This window comes from Jaculus jaculus, chromosome 11 (assembly GCF_020740685.1).
Source record: "Jaculus jaculus isolate mJacJac1 chromosome 11, mJacJac1.mat.Y.cur, whole genome shotgun sequence".
Lineage (NCBI taxonomy): Eukaryota > Metazoa > Chordata > Mammalia > Rodentia > Dipodidae > Jaculus > Jaculus jaculus.
Window position 1 is genome coordinate 58806077 of NC_059112.1, and position 17510 is coordinate 58823586.

The following is a 17510-nucleotide window of genomic DNA, read 5'->3' on the forward strand; positions in this document are numbered from 1 at the left end:
CATTTTTTTTTTTTTTTTTGACGTAGTGTCTCACTCTAGCTCAGGCTGATCCTGAACTCACTCTGTAATCCCAGGCTGGCCCCAAACTCACAGCAGCCCCCCTACCTCTGCTTCCTGAGTGCTAAGATTGAAGGTATGCACCACCATGCCCAGCTCTACCTTTCTTTTATCTCTTGGGTTTAGAAGCTCAAGTTTAAAAGTGTGTCTTAAAGAAGATACAATCTAAGCTATAGTGGCAGAGGCTGTAGTATAGTGGCTTAAAGGAAAATCTAAGCTAAGGTGACAGAGTTTTAATTCAATGGCTTGAAGAACATTGTAATTCTCATAACATTTCTTTTTTTTTTTTGCTTGTGGTATATGTGTGGTATATATACATCGTAGGTACCCATGTGGTACCACATTGCTCTTCTACCTATTCTTATTTGAGGAGGACATTCTTTTTTATTATTTAAATATTTTATTTATTTATTTATTTGCTTGAGTGTGGGGGGCAGAGAGAAGGAGGCCGAGAGAGTGAAAGAGATTGGGTGCGAGAAAGAGATTGCAGGGCCTCCAGCCACTACAAATGAACTCCAGATGCATGCAGCACCATGTGCATCTGGCTTATGTGGGTACTGGGGAATCGAACCTGGATCCTTAGGCTTCGTAGGCAAGTGCCTAAGCCATCTCTCCAGCCCAAGGAGGACGTTCTTACTGATCCATCCCAAAGCTTACTTGGCTGGGACTGGGGTTACAGATGTGTGTGGTCATGCCCAACTGTTTATGTGGTCCTGGGACTTGAACTAGAGTGATCTCTCAGGCCTCCTTCAGGCTTTATGCTTATCCAGGAAATGTTTTTAAGTGCTGAGCGATTTCTCTATCCTTTTTTGTTGTTGTTGTTTTTTAAATACATTTTATTTATTTATTTATTTATTTATTTATTTATTTATTTATTTGAGAAGGAGAAAGAAGCAGAAAGGGGGAGAGAGAGAGAGAGAATGGGGGCACTGGGGCCTCCAGCCACTGCAAATGAACTCCAGATATATGTGTCCCCTTGTGCATCTGGCTTATGTGGATCCTGAAGAGTCGAACTGGGATCCACTGGCTTTGCAGGTAAATGCCTTAAGTGATAAGCCATCTCTCCAGCCCATTGTGTTTTTTTTTTTTTGTTGTTGTTGTTTTGTTTTTTGAGGTATGGTTTCACTCTAGCCGAGGCTGACCTGAAAGTTACTATGAAGTCTCAGGCTTGGTCTTGAACTCATAGTGATCCTCCTACCTCTGCCTCCTGCGTGCTGGGATGAAAGGCATGCAGCAACATGCCTGGACTTTTCTTTCTTTACATTGTGGGAAGTGTGGCATTTGATCAACCAATGCATCAATCTCTGTGACTACTGTAATTAGTATTTAGAGCAGTCTGCCATGCCCTAAATCTTTCCGTACTGTCATATTTTCACCCTGGAAATTGCTGGTCAGTTTTTCATTCTTATTTTGTTTGTCCCAGAATGTTCTAAAAAATGAAATCATTGTATCATCTTTGGAGTCTTAATTTATTTCCCCAAATGCCCTGCATTTAAGTTAGCTCGAGTTTTCCATCAGCATTTACTTCCTTTTTAAATTTTTTAAAAATATTTCATTTGAGAGAGAGGGAGGGAGGGAGGGAGGGAGGGGGGCCACATAGAGAGAATGGGAGCACCAGGGCCTCTAGCCACTGCAAATAAACTCCAGATGCATGTGCCACTTTGTACATCTGGGTTTACGTGGGTACTGGGGAATCAAACCTGAATCCTTTGGCTTTGTAGACAAGAGCCTTAACTGCTAAGCCATCTCTCCAGCCCCATTTATTTCCTTTTTATGGCCAAGTAGTTTTTCCTTGTTTAGCTGTACCATTTTATTTATCTTTCATCAGGTGAAGGATGCTTAAGTGGCTTCCATCCCACCTCTGTTGCAGTTCATAGGGACGGGAGGTGTGGGAGCCTGTGAATCTGATTGTCTTTAGGGACCCGAGATGTTTCCATCTTGTTTACTATTTTGCTTGTTGTCTTTATCTCTATAATCAAAAGCTGGGTGTTAGTCATGGCTGTTCTAATTGGAGGGAGATAAAAGGGGAAATAGTTAGGACCAGGTGACACAGGAATTCTGTATATCACATGTGTTCCCATTCCCTCTGTGGGACCAACCTGGTCAAATGACTATAGCTAGCTGCAGAGAGGCTAGGAAAGGTATCTTTAGTGGGTTGCCATGTATCTAAGGTGGGAAGAATGGAGATTGGTTAGTGATCAGCACTGTAGAGCTTGTCAATAAAAGTCACTCTAAAAATACTTTTATTTATTTATTTATTTTGCAGGTAGAGAGAAATAGAAGAGAGAATGGGCACACCAGGGCCTTCAGCTGCTGGAAATTAACTCCAGATGCATGTGCTACTTTGTACATCTGGCTTTATGTGGGTACTGGGGAGTAGAACCTGGGTCATTAGGCTTTGCAGGCAAGTGCCTTAACCATCTCTCCAGCTGAAAATTTGCTTTAAGAAAGAGATGAAAGGGCCTAACTCACTGGCCTAATACAGACTCTTTACTGGCAGCAAAACTTGGCCCCTTTTTTCCCCACTAAGAACCCCTACCCCTTCTTTGCACTTGGCTTCACGCTTTGGAGAGGTTCTGCTTGCCTATTTTTCTTACTTAGCTGTTAGGGAAGGAAAATGCTTTCTTTGAATTTGTGCAATTTTAACCGCCTTTGTTGTCCTCTGTACTTAGAACTGCCTAAGGAATGCATTAGGAGTTAAATAGTCACAGATGTTTGCAAGCTTTAGAAAAAATTTTTCTTTGGAATTAGAATGTCCCTCAAACTTAATGGTCTCCTGGTTTAGTTGTTTCTAGTTGGTACCACATTTTGAGTCTTCTGTTTCTACTTCATTGTGAGCTGACATTGAGGGCATCTAAAGCTTTAGTTTGGGTGGGAAGGAAACACTTTAGTCTCATTTGTACCGGCCTATTCATCACCTTTTGCTTGCTGACAGTTTTTTTTTCCTTAGAAATATTTTTTTAATGTAATCTAGAAGCAAAAAGAAAAAATGCTGTTGAAATTTCGACTACGACTTAGAGGAAAAACTAAAGATAATCACAGTGACTATAGATGAGAAAGATAGGAGTGCTAAAGAGAGGAAAACATGCCAGAGATAAAAAGATAAGTGTTGGGCTGGAGAGATGGCTTAGCGGTTAAGTGCTTGCCTGTGAAGCCTAAGGACCCAGGTTCGAGGCTCGGTTCCCCAGGTCTCACGTTAGCCAGATGCACAAGGGGGCGCACACATCTGGAGTTCGTTTGCAGAGGCTGGAAGCCCTGGCGCGCCCATTCTCTCTCTCTCCCCCTATCTGTCTTTCTCTCTGTGTCTGTCGCTCTCAAATAAATAAATAAATAAAAATTAAAAAAAAAAGATAAGTGGTGGCCATATCATACAGAGACCAGCACTTAGAATGAAAGATGCACTCAAAAGTAGAATCAAGGACTGGGGAGATGGCTTAGCATTTAAAGGCTCTTGCATGCCAAGCCTGCCTGCTGACAGTTTTAATTGGGTCTGACTTCTAGCTATTTGGGAATATTAGAATGGCTAGTCATTGCTTATACCTTTTTGAGGTATATGGTATATGGCTGCAGTCTGTCAACAATGATTTTGAGAACAGAGATACCTATATATAGAGTTAGTAGGTGTCCTTGTGTTATATTGAGTTGTGTCATATCCATTGTAATCCATCCTTTCATCATCTCACTATTGAGAAGAATAAATGTTTCTAGTTAAGCTGTAACCTGCCATGGGTTCTAAGACCCACTCTATTTTCAGTGATGTTCAGTGTAGAAAAAGTGAGTTGAATGCGGATGGTAGATTTAAGACCATTTCTGACTCTTACTTCCTACTTTGTGATCTTTGTCAGGTCACTGTTGGCACTGCATTTTCTCTTCTGAAATTGGGGAAATATGCTGTTTTTGTGACATCATGTGATTTTTCTGTGGAGTGGTGCGAGTTAGGAAGCCTTTGGTTGAGTTCATTGGTGCCCTTTTCCCCATCTTGACCCCACCCTGCCTCACCTACAGTATGGAGCATAATTGTGCATTAGCAGTGGCCCAGAAGTACTTAAGGAATGAATGAAGTGTAGAAATAATTGAAGTAGATAATTCCAAGCATGCTCACTTCCTTTCCTTTCTTTTTTATTTTTAGAAAGAAGGAACTCTCAGCCACCAAGAAAGACCGAGTGAATCACTGTTTGACTATATGTGAAAACATTGTAGCACAATCTCTCAGGTAACTGTACTTTGAACTCTGTAAAGAGATGAAAACTATATTTTCAATGATTGTGGATTAGCATGTCATTTGTACCATGTTGTTAAAGAATCTATCTAATGGGGCTGGAGTGTGGCTTAGTGGTTAAAGGTGTTACCCTTTAAAAGTCAAAGCACCCAGGTTTGATTCCCTAGTACCTGTGCAGAGCCAGACATACAAGGGGCACATGCATCTGGAGTTCATTTGCAGCGGCTAGAGGCCTTGGTATGCCTATTCTCTCTTTTTGCCTATCTCTTTCTCTCTCACACACATAAACAAAGATAATTTTTTAAAGATCTGTTTAAATATACCCATAATTCCATTACTGGGGGATGGGGGCTGAGGCAGAGGGGTCTTGAGTTTAAGGTTAGCCTGGGCTACATAGCAAAAATTTTTCTATAAAAAAATTCCACTTAGTGGGATCCAGGGGAATAAGAACTGCGAAGGTGAAGGTGAAAATGCTGAGCCTGAACCAGACCACTATGTCTGCGAAGCCAAGTTGGGTTTACGGAGAGTTCCAAGAAACTATGATTCTACCTTACATCCTTTTGAGGTCCCACAAGTGTCCATAAGAGCCTTAAATGCTACCAAACTGCTGCGTGTGTTTGCAAAACCATTACTTGTTTCCCCAGATGGTCACCGAGAGGGAGTCAGTTGCCTGGAGAAGCATCTGAAGAGCCTGTGTACTGTCCTTTCTGGTGCATGTGATTAATGAGGTTAAAATTTGGAACCTGACTACACGAAAATGTACCCATACAATACAAGCACATGAAGGTTTTGTATGAGGAATAGGTACTTGCTTTTGTGGGACCTCTTTTTTTACTGTTGGTGATGACAAAACTGTGAAGCAGTGAAAATGGACGGACCAGGCTATGGAGAAGAAAGAGCCACTGCATACCCTATTGGGAAAGACTGTGTGTACGGCATTGATCATCACTGGGAAAATGCTGCTTTTGCCTCTTGTGGACAGCAAGTAGACATTTGGGATGAACAGAGAACCAGTCCTGTGTACTCCATGACCCAGGGATTTGACAGTATAAGTAGTATTAAATTTAACCCCATTGAGACATTTCTCTTGGGAAGTTGTACTTCTAACAGGAATGTAGTACTGTGTGATGTGAGGCAAGCTACTCCTCTGAAAAAGGTTATCTTTGATATGTGAACAAATACAATCTGTTGGAACCCAATGGACGCTTTCATTTTTACTGCAGCAAATAAAGATTACAATTTATATACATTCTTTTCTTTTTTCTTTTTTTTTTTTTGTATTTTGTTTTTTTGGTTTTTCAAGGTAGGGTCTCACTCTCGCTCAGGCTGACCTATAATTCACTATGTAGTCTCAGGGTGGCTTTGAACTGATGGCGATCCTCCTAACTCTGTCTTCCAAGTGCTGGGATTAAAGGTGTGTGCCACCACACCTGGCTACTTATATATTTCTGATATGTGTGCACTGGACATTCCTGCCCACTTGGACCACCTGTCTGCAGTGCTGGATGTGGACTGCTCTCCCACTGGGAAAGAGTTTGCGTCTGCCAGTTTTGATAAGTCTGTTTGAATCTTTCCTGTAGACAAAAGTCAAAGCAGGGAAGTCTATCACATGAAATGAATGCAACACAAGTTCATTATGTGAGAGCTGATAAAATGAACATTCGTCTGTGGAAAGCTAATGCTTCTGAAAAACCGTGTGTGCTTACTTCAAGAGAAAAAACAGCCAATGACTATAACCAGAAGTTAAAGGAGAAATTTCAACATCATCCTCATGTAAAATGTATTGTTCATTATTGACATCTACCGAAATCTATCTACAGCCAGATTCAGGAGCTGTGCATCATGAAGGAAGCCCGTCTCCAAAAGGAAATGAATCACCATAAACATAGCAAGCCTGGAACTGTGCCAGTTGTGTCAGGAAGAAACATGTAGTGGCAGTTGTGAAATAATACTTTGTATTCTTACCTGATATGTAATTAATACTTTTGATTTGGGAACTCTGTAAATAAAAGTACCAGCTCTAGTTTAATAGTAAAAATCCACTTAAAATAAGGACGCTTTCTTTATTTTTTAAAAAATTTGTTTGTTTTTCGAGGTATGGTTTCACTCTAGCCCAGGCTGACCTGGAATTTACTATATAGTCTCAGGGTGGCCTTGGACTCATGGCGATCCTCCTATCTCTGCCTCCCAAGTGCTGAGATTAAAGGTGTACACCACTACGCCCAGCCTCTTTCTCCATATTTCTAGCTAAGCATTAAGGATATCCAGACACTATCATGAGTAGTTTCCTTTTTGTAATCTTATGTATTAGAACTTTAGTCATTATGATAACTGAATAACATGTTTATATTTAATTTGCACTCTTGATACTGAAAGGCCCAAGAATTCAGAAGCTAAGAAATACTATCATGCTCCAAGGGGAGCTTAAGCGGGCTCCCTGCATACTTCAAACTCCAAGCTTTACTCTCTGTTGAAAGCAAGTGAAGAATCCCTCTTCTAATTATAACAGAGCCCGCTCCTAATATAAAACTAGGTAAAAGGGCATGAGATAGCCCTCAAGGATGGGAAATGAGTAATGAAGTGAACCACTTATTTGGTTTCTGTAAATAGCCTGCACTATAAGCCTTACACTATAAGCCTTAATAGCCCACACTGTAAGCCTTAGTAGCTCGCACCATAAGCTGTAACAGCCTGCCTCAGACCATCAAGGTCATAGGAGGCTGATACCATACTCTGCTACTCCCACCCAAGGACCTGCGCAAATGCCAACCACCAAGGTCATAAGAAAATGATTGGCCCACGAGGGGCTTGAACAAATTAAACTAATTGGCTTAGAAATTATGGGGTGGCACAAACTGACTGGCCAACACCCTGCGGGCTCCTAGTATTAGAAAATGATTGGTCTAATGCACAGGCTTTGTTAGAAACCCTATAAAAACTGTCCTGTTCCTGCATTTGGGGCTCTGCAGTCCTCTACCCCTGTGAGGTGTACGACTGTGGGCCCCAGCGCGCTTGGAATAAAATCCTCTTGCAGTTTGCATCAAGACCGCTTCTCGTGAGTGATTTGTGGTGTCGCCTTATCCGGGCAGAGCGTGGGGGGGCCCCCTGCGGGGGGTTTTTTCCCACAATACCATTAAAATCATCTTTGATTTGATATTTATATTTTTCTTTCTTTTTTTTTTTTTTCTTCTTGAGGTAGGGTCTCACTCTAGCCCAGGAATTCACTCTATAGTCTCAGGGTGGCCTTGAGCTCATGGTAATTCTCCTGTCTCTGTCTCTGTCTCTGCCTCCTCTGAGTGCTAGGATTAAAGGGGTGTACCACCACGCCCAGTTCTGATATTTGTATTTTTATTACGGTAGGCAGAACAGATTGAGCCTGTCTAGTTCATCAGTTCTCTGACTTGTTTGTCCCTAGAAATTTGCTGCCATTTGTTAACCGGTGCTTGGGCTCCCAGCTGTGTCTGGTGCCTGCTTATCTGTGCTTAGGGACTGGTGAGGGTGAACCTTCTTTGCTGAGCTTTCTACTTAGGTGAGCCATCATAGCCTATATATATATATATATATATACACACACATGTGTGTGTGTGTGTGTGCGCGCGTGCACATACATGTATATGTATATATACATATATATATGTATATGTATATATACATATATATATATGTATATGTATATTGTTGTTGCTATGACAAAATATATATATATATTTTGATAAGATGAGCTATCACATCTGACTGTATTATTTTATATATATATATATGTATATGTATATGTATATGTATATTGTTGCTATGACAAAATACCTGATTTAAATATTTAAGGAGAGAAAGATTTGTTTTTGGCTTATGGTGTCAGGTTTCAATCTATCTTCAAGAGATAACAGAAGAGAGAACAGAGCTCACTTTGGAATGGCTGGGAAGAAGAGAAGAAGGGAAAATGGAAGAAGCCGAGTAGGAATGCCTGTGCCTGGGCTACCTCTTTCTTTCCCCTTTGTTCTCTCCAGCTCCCAGTTTGTATAGATGCTACTGCTCACATTCAGAATAGGTCTTATCCCCCTTGCTGCATCTTGTCTGGGAAAATCGTTTTGGACATTCACAAACTGTGCTTTACTAATATCTCCCAGACACTTCTCAATCCAGTTGAATAGGAAATACTTGCACCTATGATTTTTTGATTATGTTACTCAGATTGGCAAGTATGAAAAACTTTCCTTGGCTTTCTTTTTATTGGAATAAATACATGTTTTTTTTTTCCCAGTAGAAGAGAATCCTGATTTTAGTACTTACAGAAACTTGAGAAAAACTAAGTACTCACATTCCCACTTAAAAAAACAAAAAACATTTGTTGTGAGTAGCACTAATACATTTAGAAATGTCTCTGTAAGGTGGGTGTGATGGTACACACCTTTGATCCCAGCACTTGGGAGGCAGAGGTGGGAGGATCGCTGTGAATTGGAGACCACCCTGAAACTACATGGTTAATTCCAAGTCAGCTTGGGACCAGAGTGAGACCCTGCCTCAAATAACCAAAAAGAAACAAAAAAGAAATGTCTCTGTAGTGACCACATTGGCTGTCATCTCAAAGTCTTCCATTCCTGTGACTTTATGTTGCTTTAAGCTTCCACTTACAGAACAGATTTTCAAGCAAGGTGGTATTTATTCTTAAGAGGACCTTTATCAAAACACGCTTGATAACATACTGCATGAGTATTTCTCTCTCTCTCTTCTGGCCCTTGATAAGGTAAAAACCCATTTGTGGAAAAAAAAATAATACAGTCAGATGTAGTAGCTCATCTTATCATCTTAGCACTGCGGAAGCTGAGACAGGTGAATTTGTGTGAGTTTAGACTACATTGAGTTCCAGGCCAGCCCGGGCTATACAGTGAGATCTTGTCTTAAAAACAGACCCCCCCCCCCCACACACACATGAGGAAAGAGGGAGGTAGGGTCTCACTCTATAGCTCAAACGAGTCTGGAACTAGCTAGGTATACCAACCAGGAGTTTCTCAAATTCACCTTCCTCCAGCCTCAGCTTCCCTTTGGGATTGCAAGTGTGTATTACCACACTCAACTGGAAAAGATATTCTTTGAAAGTAAAATCAAAAGATCTAGAAAATTATAGTTAGCTCTGTAAAAATAATTAGTAAGTTAAGCTGAAATGTGAAGCCACCTGGAAAATCATTTTGAAAATAAAAAATACAATTGCAAAGAAAAAGTCACTAGTCACCAAAAGAGATAAACTGAATAATTGCACCTAGGTGCTTAGAGTAAACAAACTCATAAAGACAGAAAGTAGAATGGTGGGTACCAGAGTTACGGTTGGTGAGGAGGTACTATTTAATGAATACAGAGGTTCAGTTTTACAAGATGAAAGAGATAATGGACAGTGTGACAGTTGTATGCCAATATGAATATACTAAACTGTGTAAGTAAACATGCTTAATATAGAGTATTACGTTGTGAATATTTTACTCCAATTTTAAGAAATGAAAAGCAGTGGCTTAGGGGAATTTTTTTTTCACATAAAAACATTTTTAAGCTGGGCATGGTGGTACATGCCTTTAATCCAAGCACTCAGGAGGCAGAGGTAGGAGGATTGCTATGAGTTCAAGGCCGGCTTGAGAATACGTAGTGAAATCCATGTCAGCCTGGGCTAGAGCTAGACCTTAATTCAAAAAATCAAAAAAAAATATTGTGTAAAGATTTTTAGATGCACACAGATCTTAAGTGTATAGCTAAGTGAATATGGACATGAAAGCATGTCTTCCTATCACTCACATCAAGATGAAACATTTCTAACAGCCCCAAAAGCTTTTCTTTTCCAAGCCTGTACCTCCTTACTCTGGTAATAGGACTTCTGATTTCTTCTTCTTCTTCTTCTTTTTTTTTTTTTGATATTTTTATTTATTTATTTATTTGACAGAGAAAGAGGGAGAGTGGGGGGGGGAGAGAATGGGTGCACCAGAGCCTCCAGCTGTTGCAGGTGAATTCCAGACGTGTGTGTCCCCTTAGGCATTTGGCTAACCTGGGTCCTTTGGCTTTGTAGGCAAATGCCTTAATCCTTAATCGTTAAGCCATCCCTCCAGCCCAGGACTTCTGATTTCTTTGTGGCAAATAACTTTCCCTTACACTTCATTGTCACAGGTGCAGAATCAACAGATTATAGATTCCTGTGCCTGGCTGTGTTTGTTTATTATTGATGCCTATGAAATCATGCATTTGTGGGCTTATCACTATTGTAATCTTTTTAAATTTTTTAAAAATTTGTTTACTTATTTGAGAGAGCAGCATATATAGAGAGAATGGGCATGCCAGGGCCTCTAGCCACTGCAAATGAACTCCAGGTACATGTGTTACCTTGTGCCTTCTGATTTATGTGAGTACCGGGGAATTGAACCTGGGTCCTTAGGCTTCCCAGGAAAGTGCCTTAGCTGCTAAGCCATCGTTTCAGCCCCTGTTGTAATCTTTTAAAATATGGCTACTTGTGACTATATTTATCCGTTATAAAGATGACAGATATATATATATTTTTTCAGTTATGAATGAATACAACTAAAGCTTTTAGGAATATTTCTATATGTAATTTATCATTACTTGTTGCTGCGGAATTGTTCTGTCACAGAGCTGGATATACTTCCATTCAGTCTTAACATGTCTTGTCCTTGTATATAGACATGATCACCACACATATGCCATAGTATGTGCATGTACACACAAATACATAATTTTTTAAAAAAGAATATACAAATATTCTGGGCTAGAGAGATGGCTTAATGGTTAATGCACTTGCCTGTGAAGCCTAAGGACCCAGGTTCAATTTCCCAGTACCCACATAGCCAAATTCACAAGGTGGCGCTTGCCTCTGGAGTTCATTTGCAGTAGGTAGAGGTCCTGATGTGTGCACTTGTGCACACACTCTCTTTCTCTCTGTCTCTTTCTCTCTCAAATAATTAAGTATATTTTTAAAAAGGTCGCAAATATTTTAAGGTAGCATGCTGCTTTAGAAAACAGCACTGTGACAAAAGTTGCACAGAGTGTTGATTCTGTTTCTACTTCCTATATGAACTGGGTGGTTTTAGATAAGTTTCTATGTCTTTGAGCCTCTCTTGCTTCACTCATGAAATGTCAGCCCCACTTACAGAGTTCTTGTGGGACCAGATGTTATTTGTGAAGCACTATGAAGAAGAAATTGCTTTAAGGTGTTTGCTGGCTGCTGACAACAGGAAATATATCCCATCATAATGCACCTTGTCCAGAGCCATAGGTTGTCATTAAATTTTTAGCAAACATTGGGTATGCTTTGTTTGTGAACTGTTTACAACCCACATCCTAGAGAATAACTGTTTACTTTTGAAAGCTGCTGACCCAAAGAACATAATCTACTTTAGTCAGAATACTTTAAATTTTATGCTCGCCATTTTGGTCTTTGAAAATTGCCTGTGGAATTCATAGAATGTTGGTTTAGACTCACATATTAGAAAAATGTGTTGAGATGTCTTAAGATTAATCTGTTGTTCTATTTGCCATCTTAAATCAAAAATAATAGCACCTAGTAGCTTTTATATTGGGTTGCTCTTCTGCTTTTATGAAATAATGGTGATAAAGTTCATTTTACTTCTGCAGAGGACAGGTATGATAGGATATTTTCTGGAGCCAGAATATTTTGTGATCTCATCAGATGAAGAACTAGTTTGTTTAAGATTCTTCGTTCTTTATAGGATTTCTGAGGATAGAGCTGAAGGGAATATTTTCTCTAAACATATTTTTATGGAGACTTTTTAGTGACTGACATTTCCTGTTGTCTGAAAATGACTAACATGTGGAACTTTTCCCTAGCTTTTGTGATAATGCTGGTTTTTGTCTCTGGAGGTTTATTTAACTGGCAGTTCTGAAGTTTTTAGTGTGGAAAGTCATGTATCTTATGATTTTATAGCCTTTTGTAGCTTGCAGTTTGGTGATTAAGCTACTGGGCTCTAAATGTACATAAGCATCTAGTAAATGTGCTTGCTTTTCCAGATACTATGCTTTCTGATGTGGATGAGCCTAGGCATGTTTTTGTTTTGTTTTGTTTTTGTGGAGGTAGGCTCTTGCTCTTGCCTAGGCTGACCTGGAATTCATTATGTAGTCTCAAGCTGGCCTTGAATTTACTGCAATCCTCCTACTTCTGCCTCCCTAGTGAATGCTGAGATTAAAGGTGTGTGCTTCCACACCTGATTTTGTTTTCTTTTGTTTTGTTGTTTTTGTTTTAGTATGACAGAGAGATGGAGAGGGAGAGGGAGAGAGAATTGGCACATAAGGCCCTTGAGCCACTGTAATTGAACTCCAAATGTGTGCACTACCTTGTGTGCATGTGTGACCTTGTGCATCTGGCTTATGTGGGACCTGGAGAGTTGAACATGGGTTCTAAGGCTTTGCAGGCAAGCACCTTAACTGCTGAGCCATCTTTCTAGTTGCCCCTCCTCCCCTTTTTGAGGTAGGGCTTCACTCTAGACCAGGCTGTCTTGGAAATCACTCTGTAGGCCCAGGCTAGCCTCAGACTCACAGCAGACCTCCTACCTCTGCCTCAGTCCGCCTCCCTCTGCCTCCAGAGTGCTGGGATTAAAGTTAGGCACCATCACACCTGGCATTAGGCATTTATTTTTAACAGAACCTTCATAGAAATACATAAAGACAAATCATTAAGAATTATAATGTTTAAAGATCCAAGTTGGGGGATGAGATGGCTCAGTGGGATAAGGTACTTGTTCTGCAAACATGAGTACCTGAGTTCAGATCCCAAGAACCCATGTCAAAGCTGGACACTGTGGTGGGCTTCTGTAATTCCATTGTGCATATGATGAGAGTGGAGATGGAGACAGAATTTCCCAGAAGCTCGTGGGCCACTTGTTTTGGTGAATACAGTGCTGACCAACAAGAGACCTTGGCTTAAACAAGGTGGACAGCAAAGACTGACACTCGAAGTTGTCCTCAACTTCTACATGTGTGTTGGGGCAGTCATGCCTTCACACTTCCACATATCCACATACCATAAACACACATATGCACATACAAAAGCTCTAACTTGTAAGTAGCACAAAATATAAAGATTAAGGAATTGATAAGTATGCAGAAATTATGTGAAGACTGAGGTTAACTTTCCTGACCTCAGTTTTTTATCATGTAGTGGAATTGGACATTAAAACACATATAGGACAGAGAATTAGAGGTGTGGGTGTAAATATGTGCATGTATATATCTATCTGTGATAACAGGTGTATTCATATTATAAGGAAATGATACAGCCCCCCACTAGCTATCTCAGGTCAAATAATGCAAACATGTCAGATTGATTTCATAAATAAGAAAAAAATGAATTTATTGCTATAAAAAGAAAATGTCAGATTAAAGAAGGATAATACCTTTATAAAGGAAAAATTGTTTTGACTAGAATATTGTTTATATACTTAAATTAATTTTTTTGAGGCAAGGTCTTACTGTAACCCAGGCTGACCTGGAACTTACTCTGTAGCCTATGCTGGCCTTAAACTTACAGTGATCCTCCTACCTTAGCCTCTCAAGTGCTGAGATTATAAGCATGGGTTACTACACCTGGTTCTATTTTTAAGTTTTTTGGAGACGGGGTCTTACGTAGCTCAGGCTGGCTTCAGACTCACTAGATAGTTGAGGATGAGAGGATGGCCTTTAACTCCTGGTCCTCCTGCCTTCACTTCATGAGTACATGGTAGTTTGATTCAGGTGTCCCCCATAAACTTAGGTGTTCTGGATGTTAGGTTACCCAGCTGATTACAATTGGAAATTAAAGCCTCCTGGAGGTGGTGTATTGTTGGGGGCAGCCTTCTGGTTTATCTATTTGGGAGCAATAGGCAGAAGAGAGAATGGGTGCACCAGGGCCTCCAGCCACTGCAAACGAACTCCAGATGCTTGCTCCCCCTTGTGCATCTGGCTAATGTGGGTCCTGGGGAGTTGAGCCTCTAACCGGGGTCCTTAGGCTTCACAGGCAAGCGCTTAACCGCTAAGCCATCTCTCCAGCCCACCAGTTCCCCATGCCAGTGTTTGGCACACTACCCTTTTCCTGTTGTCCACTTGTTGTTGGCCAGGGGGTGATGTCCACCCTCTGCTCATGACGTTGTTTTCCCTGCCATCATGGAGCTTCCCCCTCGAAACTGTAATCCAAAATAAACCTCTTTTTCCCACAAGCTGCTCTTGGTTGGGTGATTTCTACCAGCAATGCGAACCTGACTGCAACAGTGGCTTAAAATGTCAAAATCTACCTTATACAAACTTGGGGAGAGTATTAATGAAAAAGTATGAATAGCAATTATATATCACTAAGGAAAAGATCATACTAGTAGGAAAATAGGCAAAGAACACAATAGTTCAAAAAGAAATGTGACAGAGCCAAAAGTCAGGAATGGTGGCACATGTTTAATCTCAGCTCCTCAAGAGGTAGGAACAGGAGAATCATGAGTTAAGAGGCCATTCTGGGCTCCATAGTGAGACCTCTTCACACACACAAAAAGAACAAAAGAAAATGGCTGGGCTAAATACATGAATGTTTCCTATATTAAAATAGTTAGCTATTATTAGCTATGAACTGAGTGTCTTCCCACCCTATTTGTCAAACCCTTAACCCACCAGAAAGTGGTGGTATTTGAAAATGAGGACTTTTAAAAATTTGATGGTGGTGGTGGTGGTCTTCTTTCTTCTTCCTCCTCTTCCTCTTTCTTCTTCCTCCTCCATCATCACCACTACCACCACCACCACTGCCATCACCAGGCAGTTCTATAACTGATACCAACCATGTCTCCAATATGTCAATTCAGTTCTGACTCTCTTCCTGGGATTTGTGAGATTCTACAAGTTACAGGCTTTGTTTCACAAGACCTCTTTTTATATACTCATCACAAGGGTGTAGGAGACCACTGAGTGATCAATCTGGTGTTTTTATGACCCTCCTCCTCAGGTTTAGTAATTTGCAAGGATAGCTCATAGAACTCAGGAAAATTCTGACATTGGTGAATGCTGTTATAGCATGTCAGACTCCCTCCTTTGCTCCTTGTTCTTGGCTGTGTCCCTGTAGTTAAGGTCTGAAATATTGCCAATTGTGTCTTGCTGTGTCTTGCTTCTTACTAATGTCCTTTTCTTTCTCTTAGGCTCATGGCTATCTTCCCAGTCTTGGAAGGAATTACTGTTTAGAGGTGATGTAGGGACTGCATGTGAGATCCTGAGACAATATGCTTTTGATGTTTCAAGAATAGCTGGTCGTGGTGGTGCATGCCTTTAATCCCAGCACTCAGGAGGCAGAGGTAGGAGGATTGCAGTGAGTTTGAGGCCACCCTGAGAATACAGAGTGAATTCCAGGTCAGCCTGAGCTAGAGTGAAACCCTACCTTTAAAAACAAAAACAAACAAAAGAATAGCTCATGCCATGTTTCTGGATTTCTTTGAGAATCTGTGTGTGTCACTGATTTGGGGTACTTCAGAGTTTCCTGCACATGATCCACCAATCTTTCTCTGTCATGGTGGGGTTAGTCTGGTGGATAATGACAGCCTAAACAGGGTCTCTCAACTAAGCTTATGTAAAGAATTTAGCTTCTAGTTTTTGTGACTTTGATACTCTGTTTATTGCAGCAGAGTGTGTCATCAATGAGCTTGTACAAGGCAGGGGAACATGGCCCACTTTAGAGTATGATGGAATTGAGGCAGAAAGGAACAGAGGAGATGTATAGTCCTTTGTTTTCCATGGCTCCAGGACATCCTAAGGAAGAGTAAAAGCAACTTTTTTGCATAATAGGTGGCTATGATGGAATTAAGTATCTGAAACAGAGTCTTTGTAAATTTTTTATTATTACTATTTCTTTGCAAGTAGAGATGTGAGAGTTGAGGGGGGCGGTGGGAATATGAGAATGGGCATGCCAGGGCATAGCAGATGAGCTCCAGCATGCATGTGCCATTTTGTGCATCTGGCGTTATATGGGTACTGGGGAACAGAACCCAGGTCCTTAGGCTTCGCAGGCAAGCACCTTAACTGCTGAGCCATCTCTCCAGCCCCTTTGTAAGGTTTTTATATTAAAATTTAAACAAAAAGAGAAGATAACCCCACTTATTTGGTATCTTATTATTAACATGATACATTTTCACAATATTGATAAACTCCTAATTGCAGTCCACTTGCTTTCAGATTTCCTTAATTTTCATGTGCTGTTCCTCTTCTCTTCTAGAATATTCTATCCAGGACACCAGATGGTGCTTTATTACATTTCATCATCATGCCTCTCCAGGTCCCTCCTGGCTGAGACAACTTTTCTCTCTCTCTCTTAACCTAGAAATTCTCCAGAATTCCAGAAACTCCTGGGCATCGCCATGGAACTTTTTCTGCTGTGCAGTGATGATGCGGAGTCAGATGTCAGGATGGTGGCTGATGAATGCCTCAACAAAGTTATCAAAGTAAGACCCATGTGGATGATGTGTTCCTTAGTGCTGTCATTGTGGGCTAAGAAGCCATTGTTTAGCATTCTTCTATCTTGAGTGAAGCATCCTCAGGATTTCTGCATGTCTTTAATTTTTGGTGTGTGCTTTGGAAGAGCTCATATATTTTCTGAGCCCAGTTGAATGTGCCCATTCAGCAGGAGCTATGTTTCCCTTGCACCCACATAGTACATAGGTCAGTTTTGAAGGACACTGATATGGCTACCAGCTGCCCATTTCTTGTGAGAAATAGCTCTGTAGGCACCTACTGTGTTCAAACATCTTCTGGAGAACCACAAAGCCCTGGAACAGAAGTGGTGGGTGAGTGAAGTTTTGCTTTGGTGTTTCTAACATTTCTTTCTTTCTTTTTGTATGTATGTATATACGTGCGTACATATTTATGAGATAGAGAGAGGGAGATGGAGGAGGGGGACAGAGAGAATGATCACACCAGAGACTTTCATGTGCTCTGAAGGAACTCCAGGCTCGTGCACCCCTTGTGCGTATGTGCAATATTGCATGCTTGCGTCACTTTTGTGTCTGGTTATATGTGAGACCTGGAGAGTCAAACAGACGGTCTTAGGCTTCACAGGCAAGCGCCTTAACCGCTAATCCATCTCTCCAGCCCATGCATTTCTTCATCTCTCTTTTCTGCCCTCCTTATAAAGTCTGGCAGTACTGCTTGCTGGTAAAGATATAACTTCTCAAATTAATATGTGAGCTGTAGTTAAAATGACCTAAGTGAGAAGAAAGGATGGCTCAAAACA

General features: G+C 40.8%; 1 protein-coding gene and 1 pseudogene across 4 annotated transcripts in view; both read left to right on the top strand.

The window, feature by feature from the left end:
- Htt (huntingtin) overlaps positions 1-17510 on the top strand; it is a 164378-nt gene that overhangs the window by 8050 nt on the left and 138818 nt on the right. For all 4 annotated transcript variants that reach the window (XM_045161563.1, XM_045161565.1, XM_045161564.1 and 1 more), the window contains exons 2-3: positions 4187-4270; positions 16602-16722. In XM_045161563.1, the coding sequence (XP_045017498.1) occupies positions 4187-4270; positions 16602-16722 (205 nt within the window). The remainder of the gene's footprint in view (positions 1-4186; positions 4271-16601; positions 16723-17510) is intronic.
- LOC105943848 lies at positions 5506-6328 on the top strand (annotated as a pseudogene).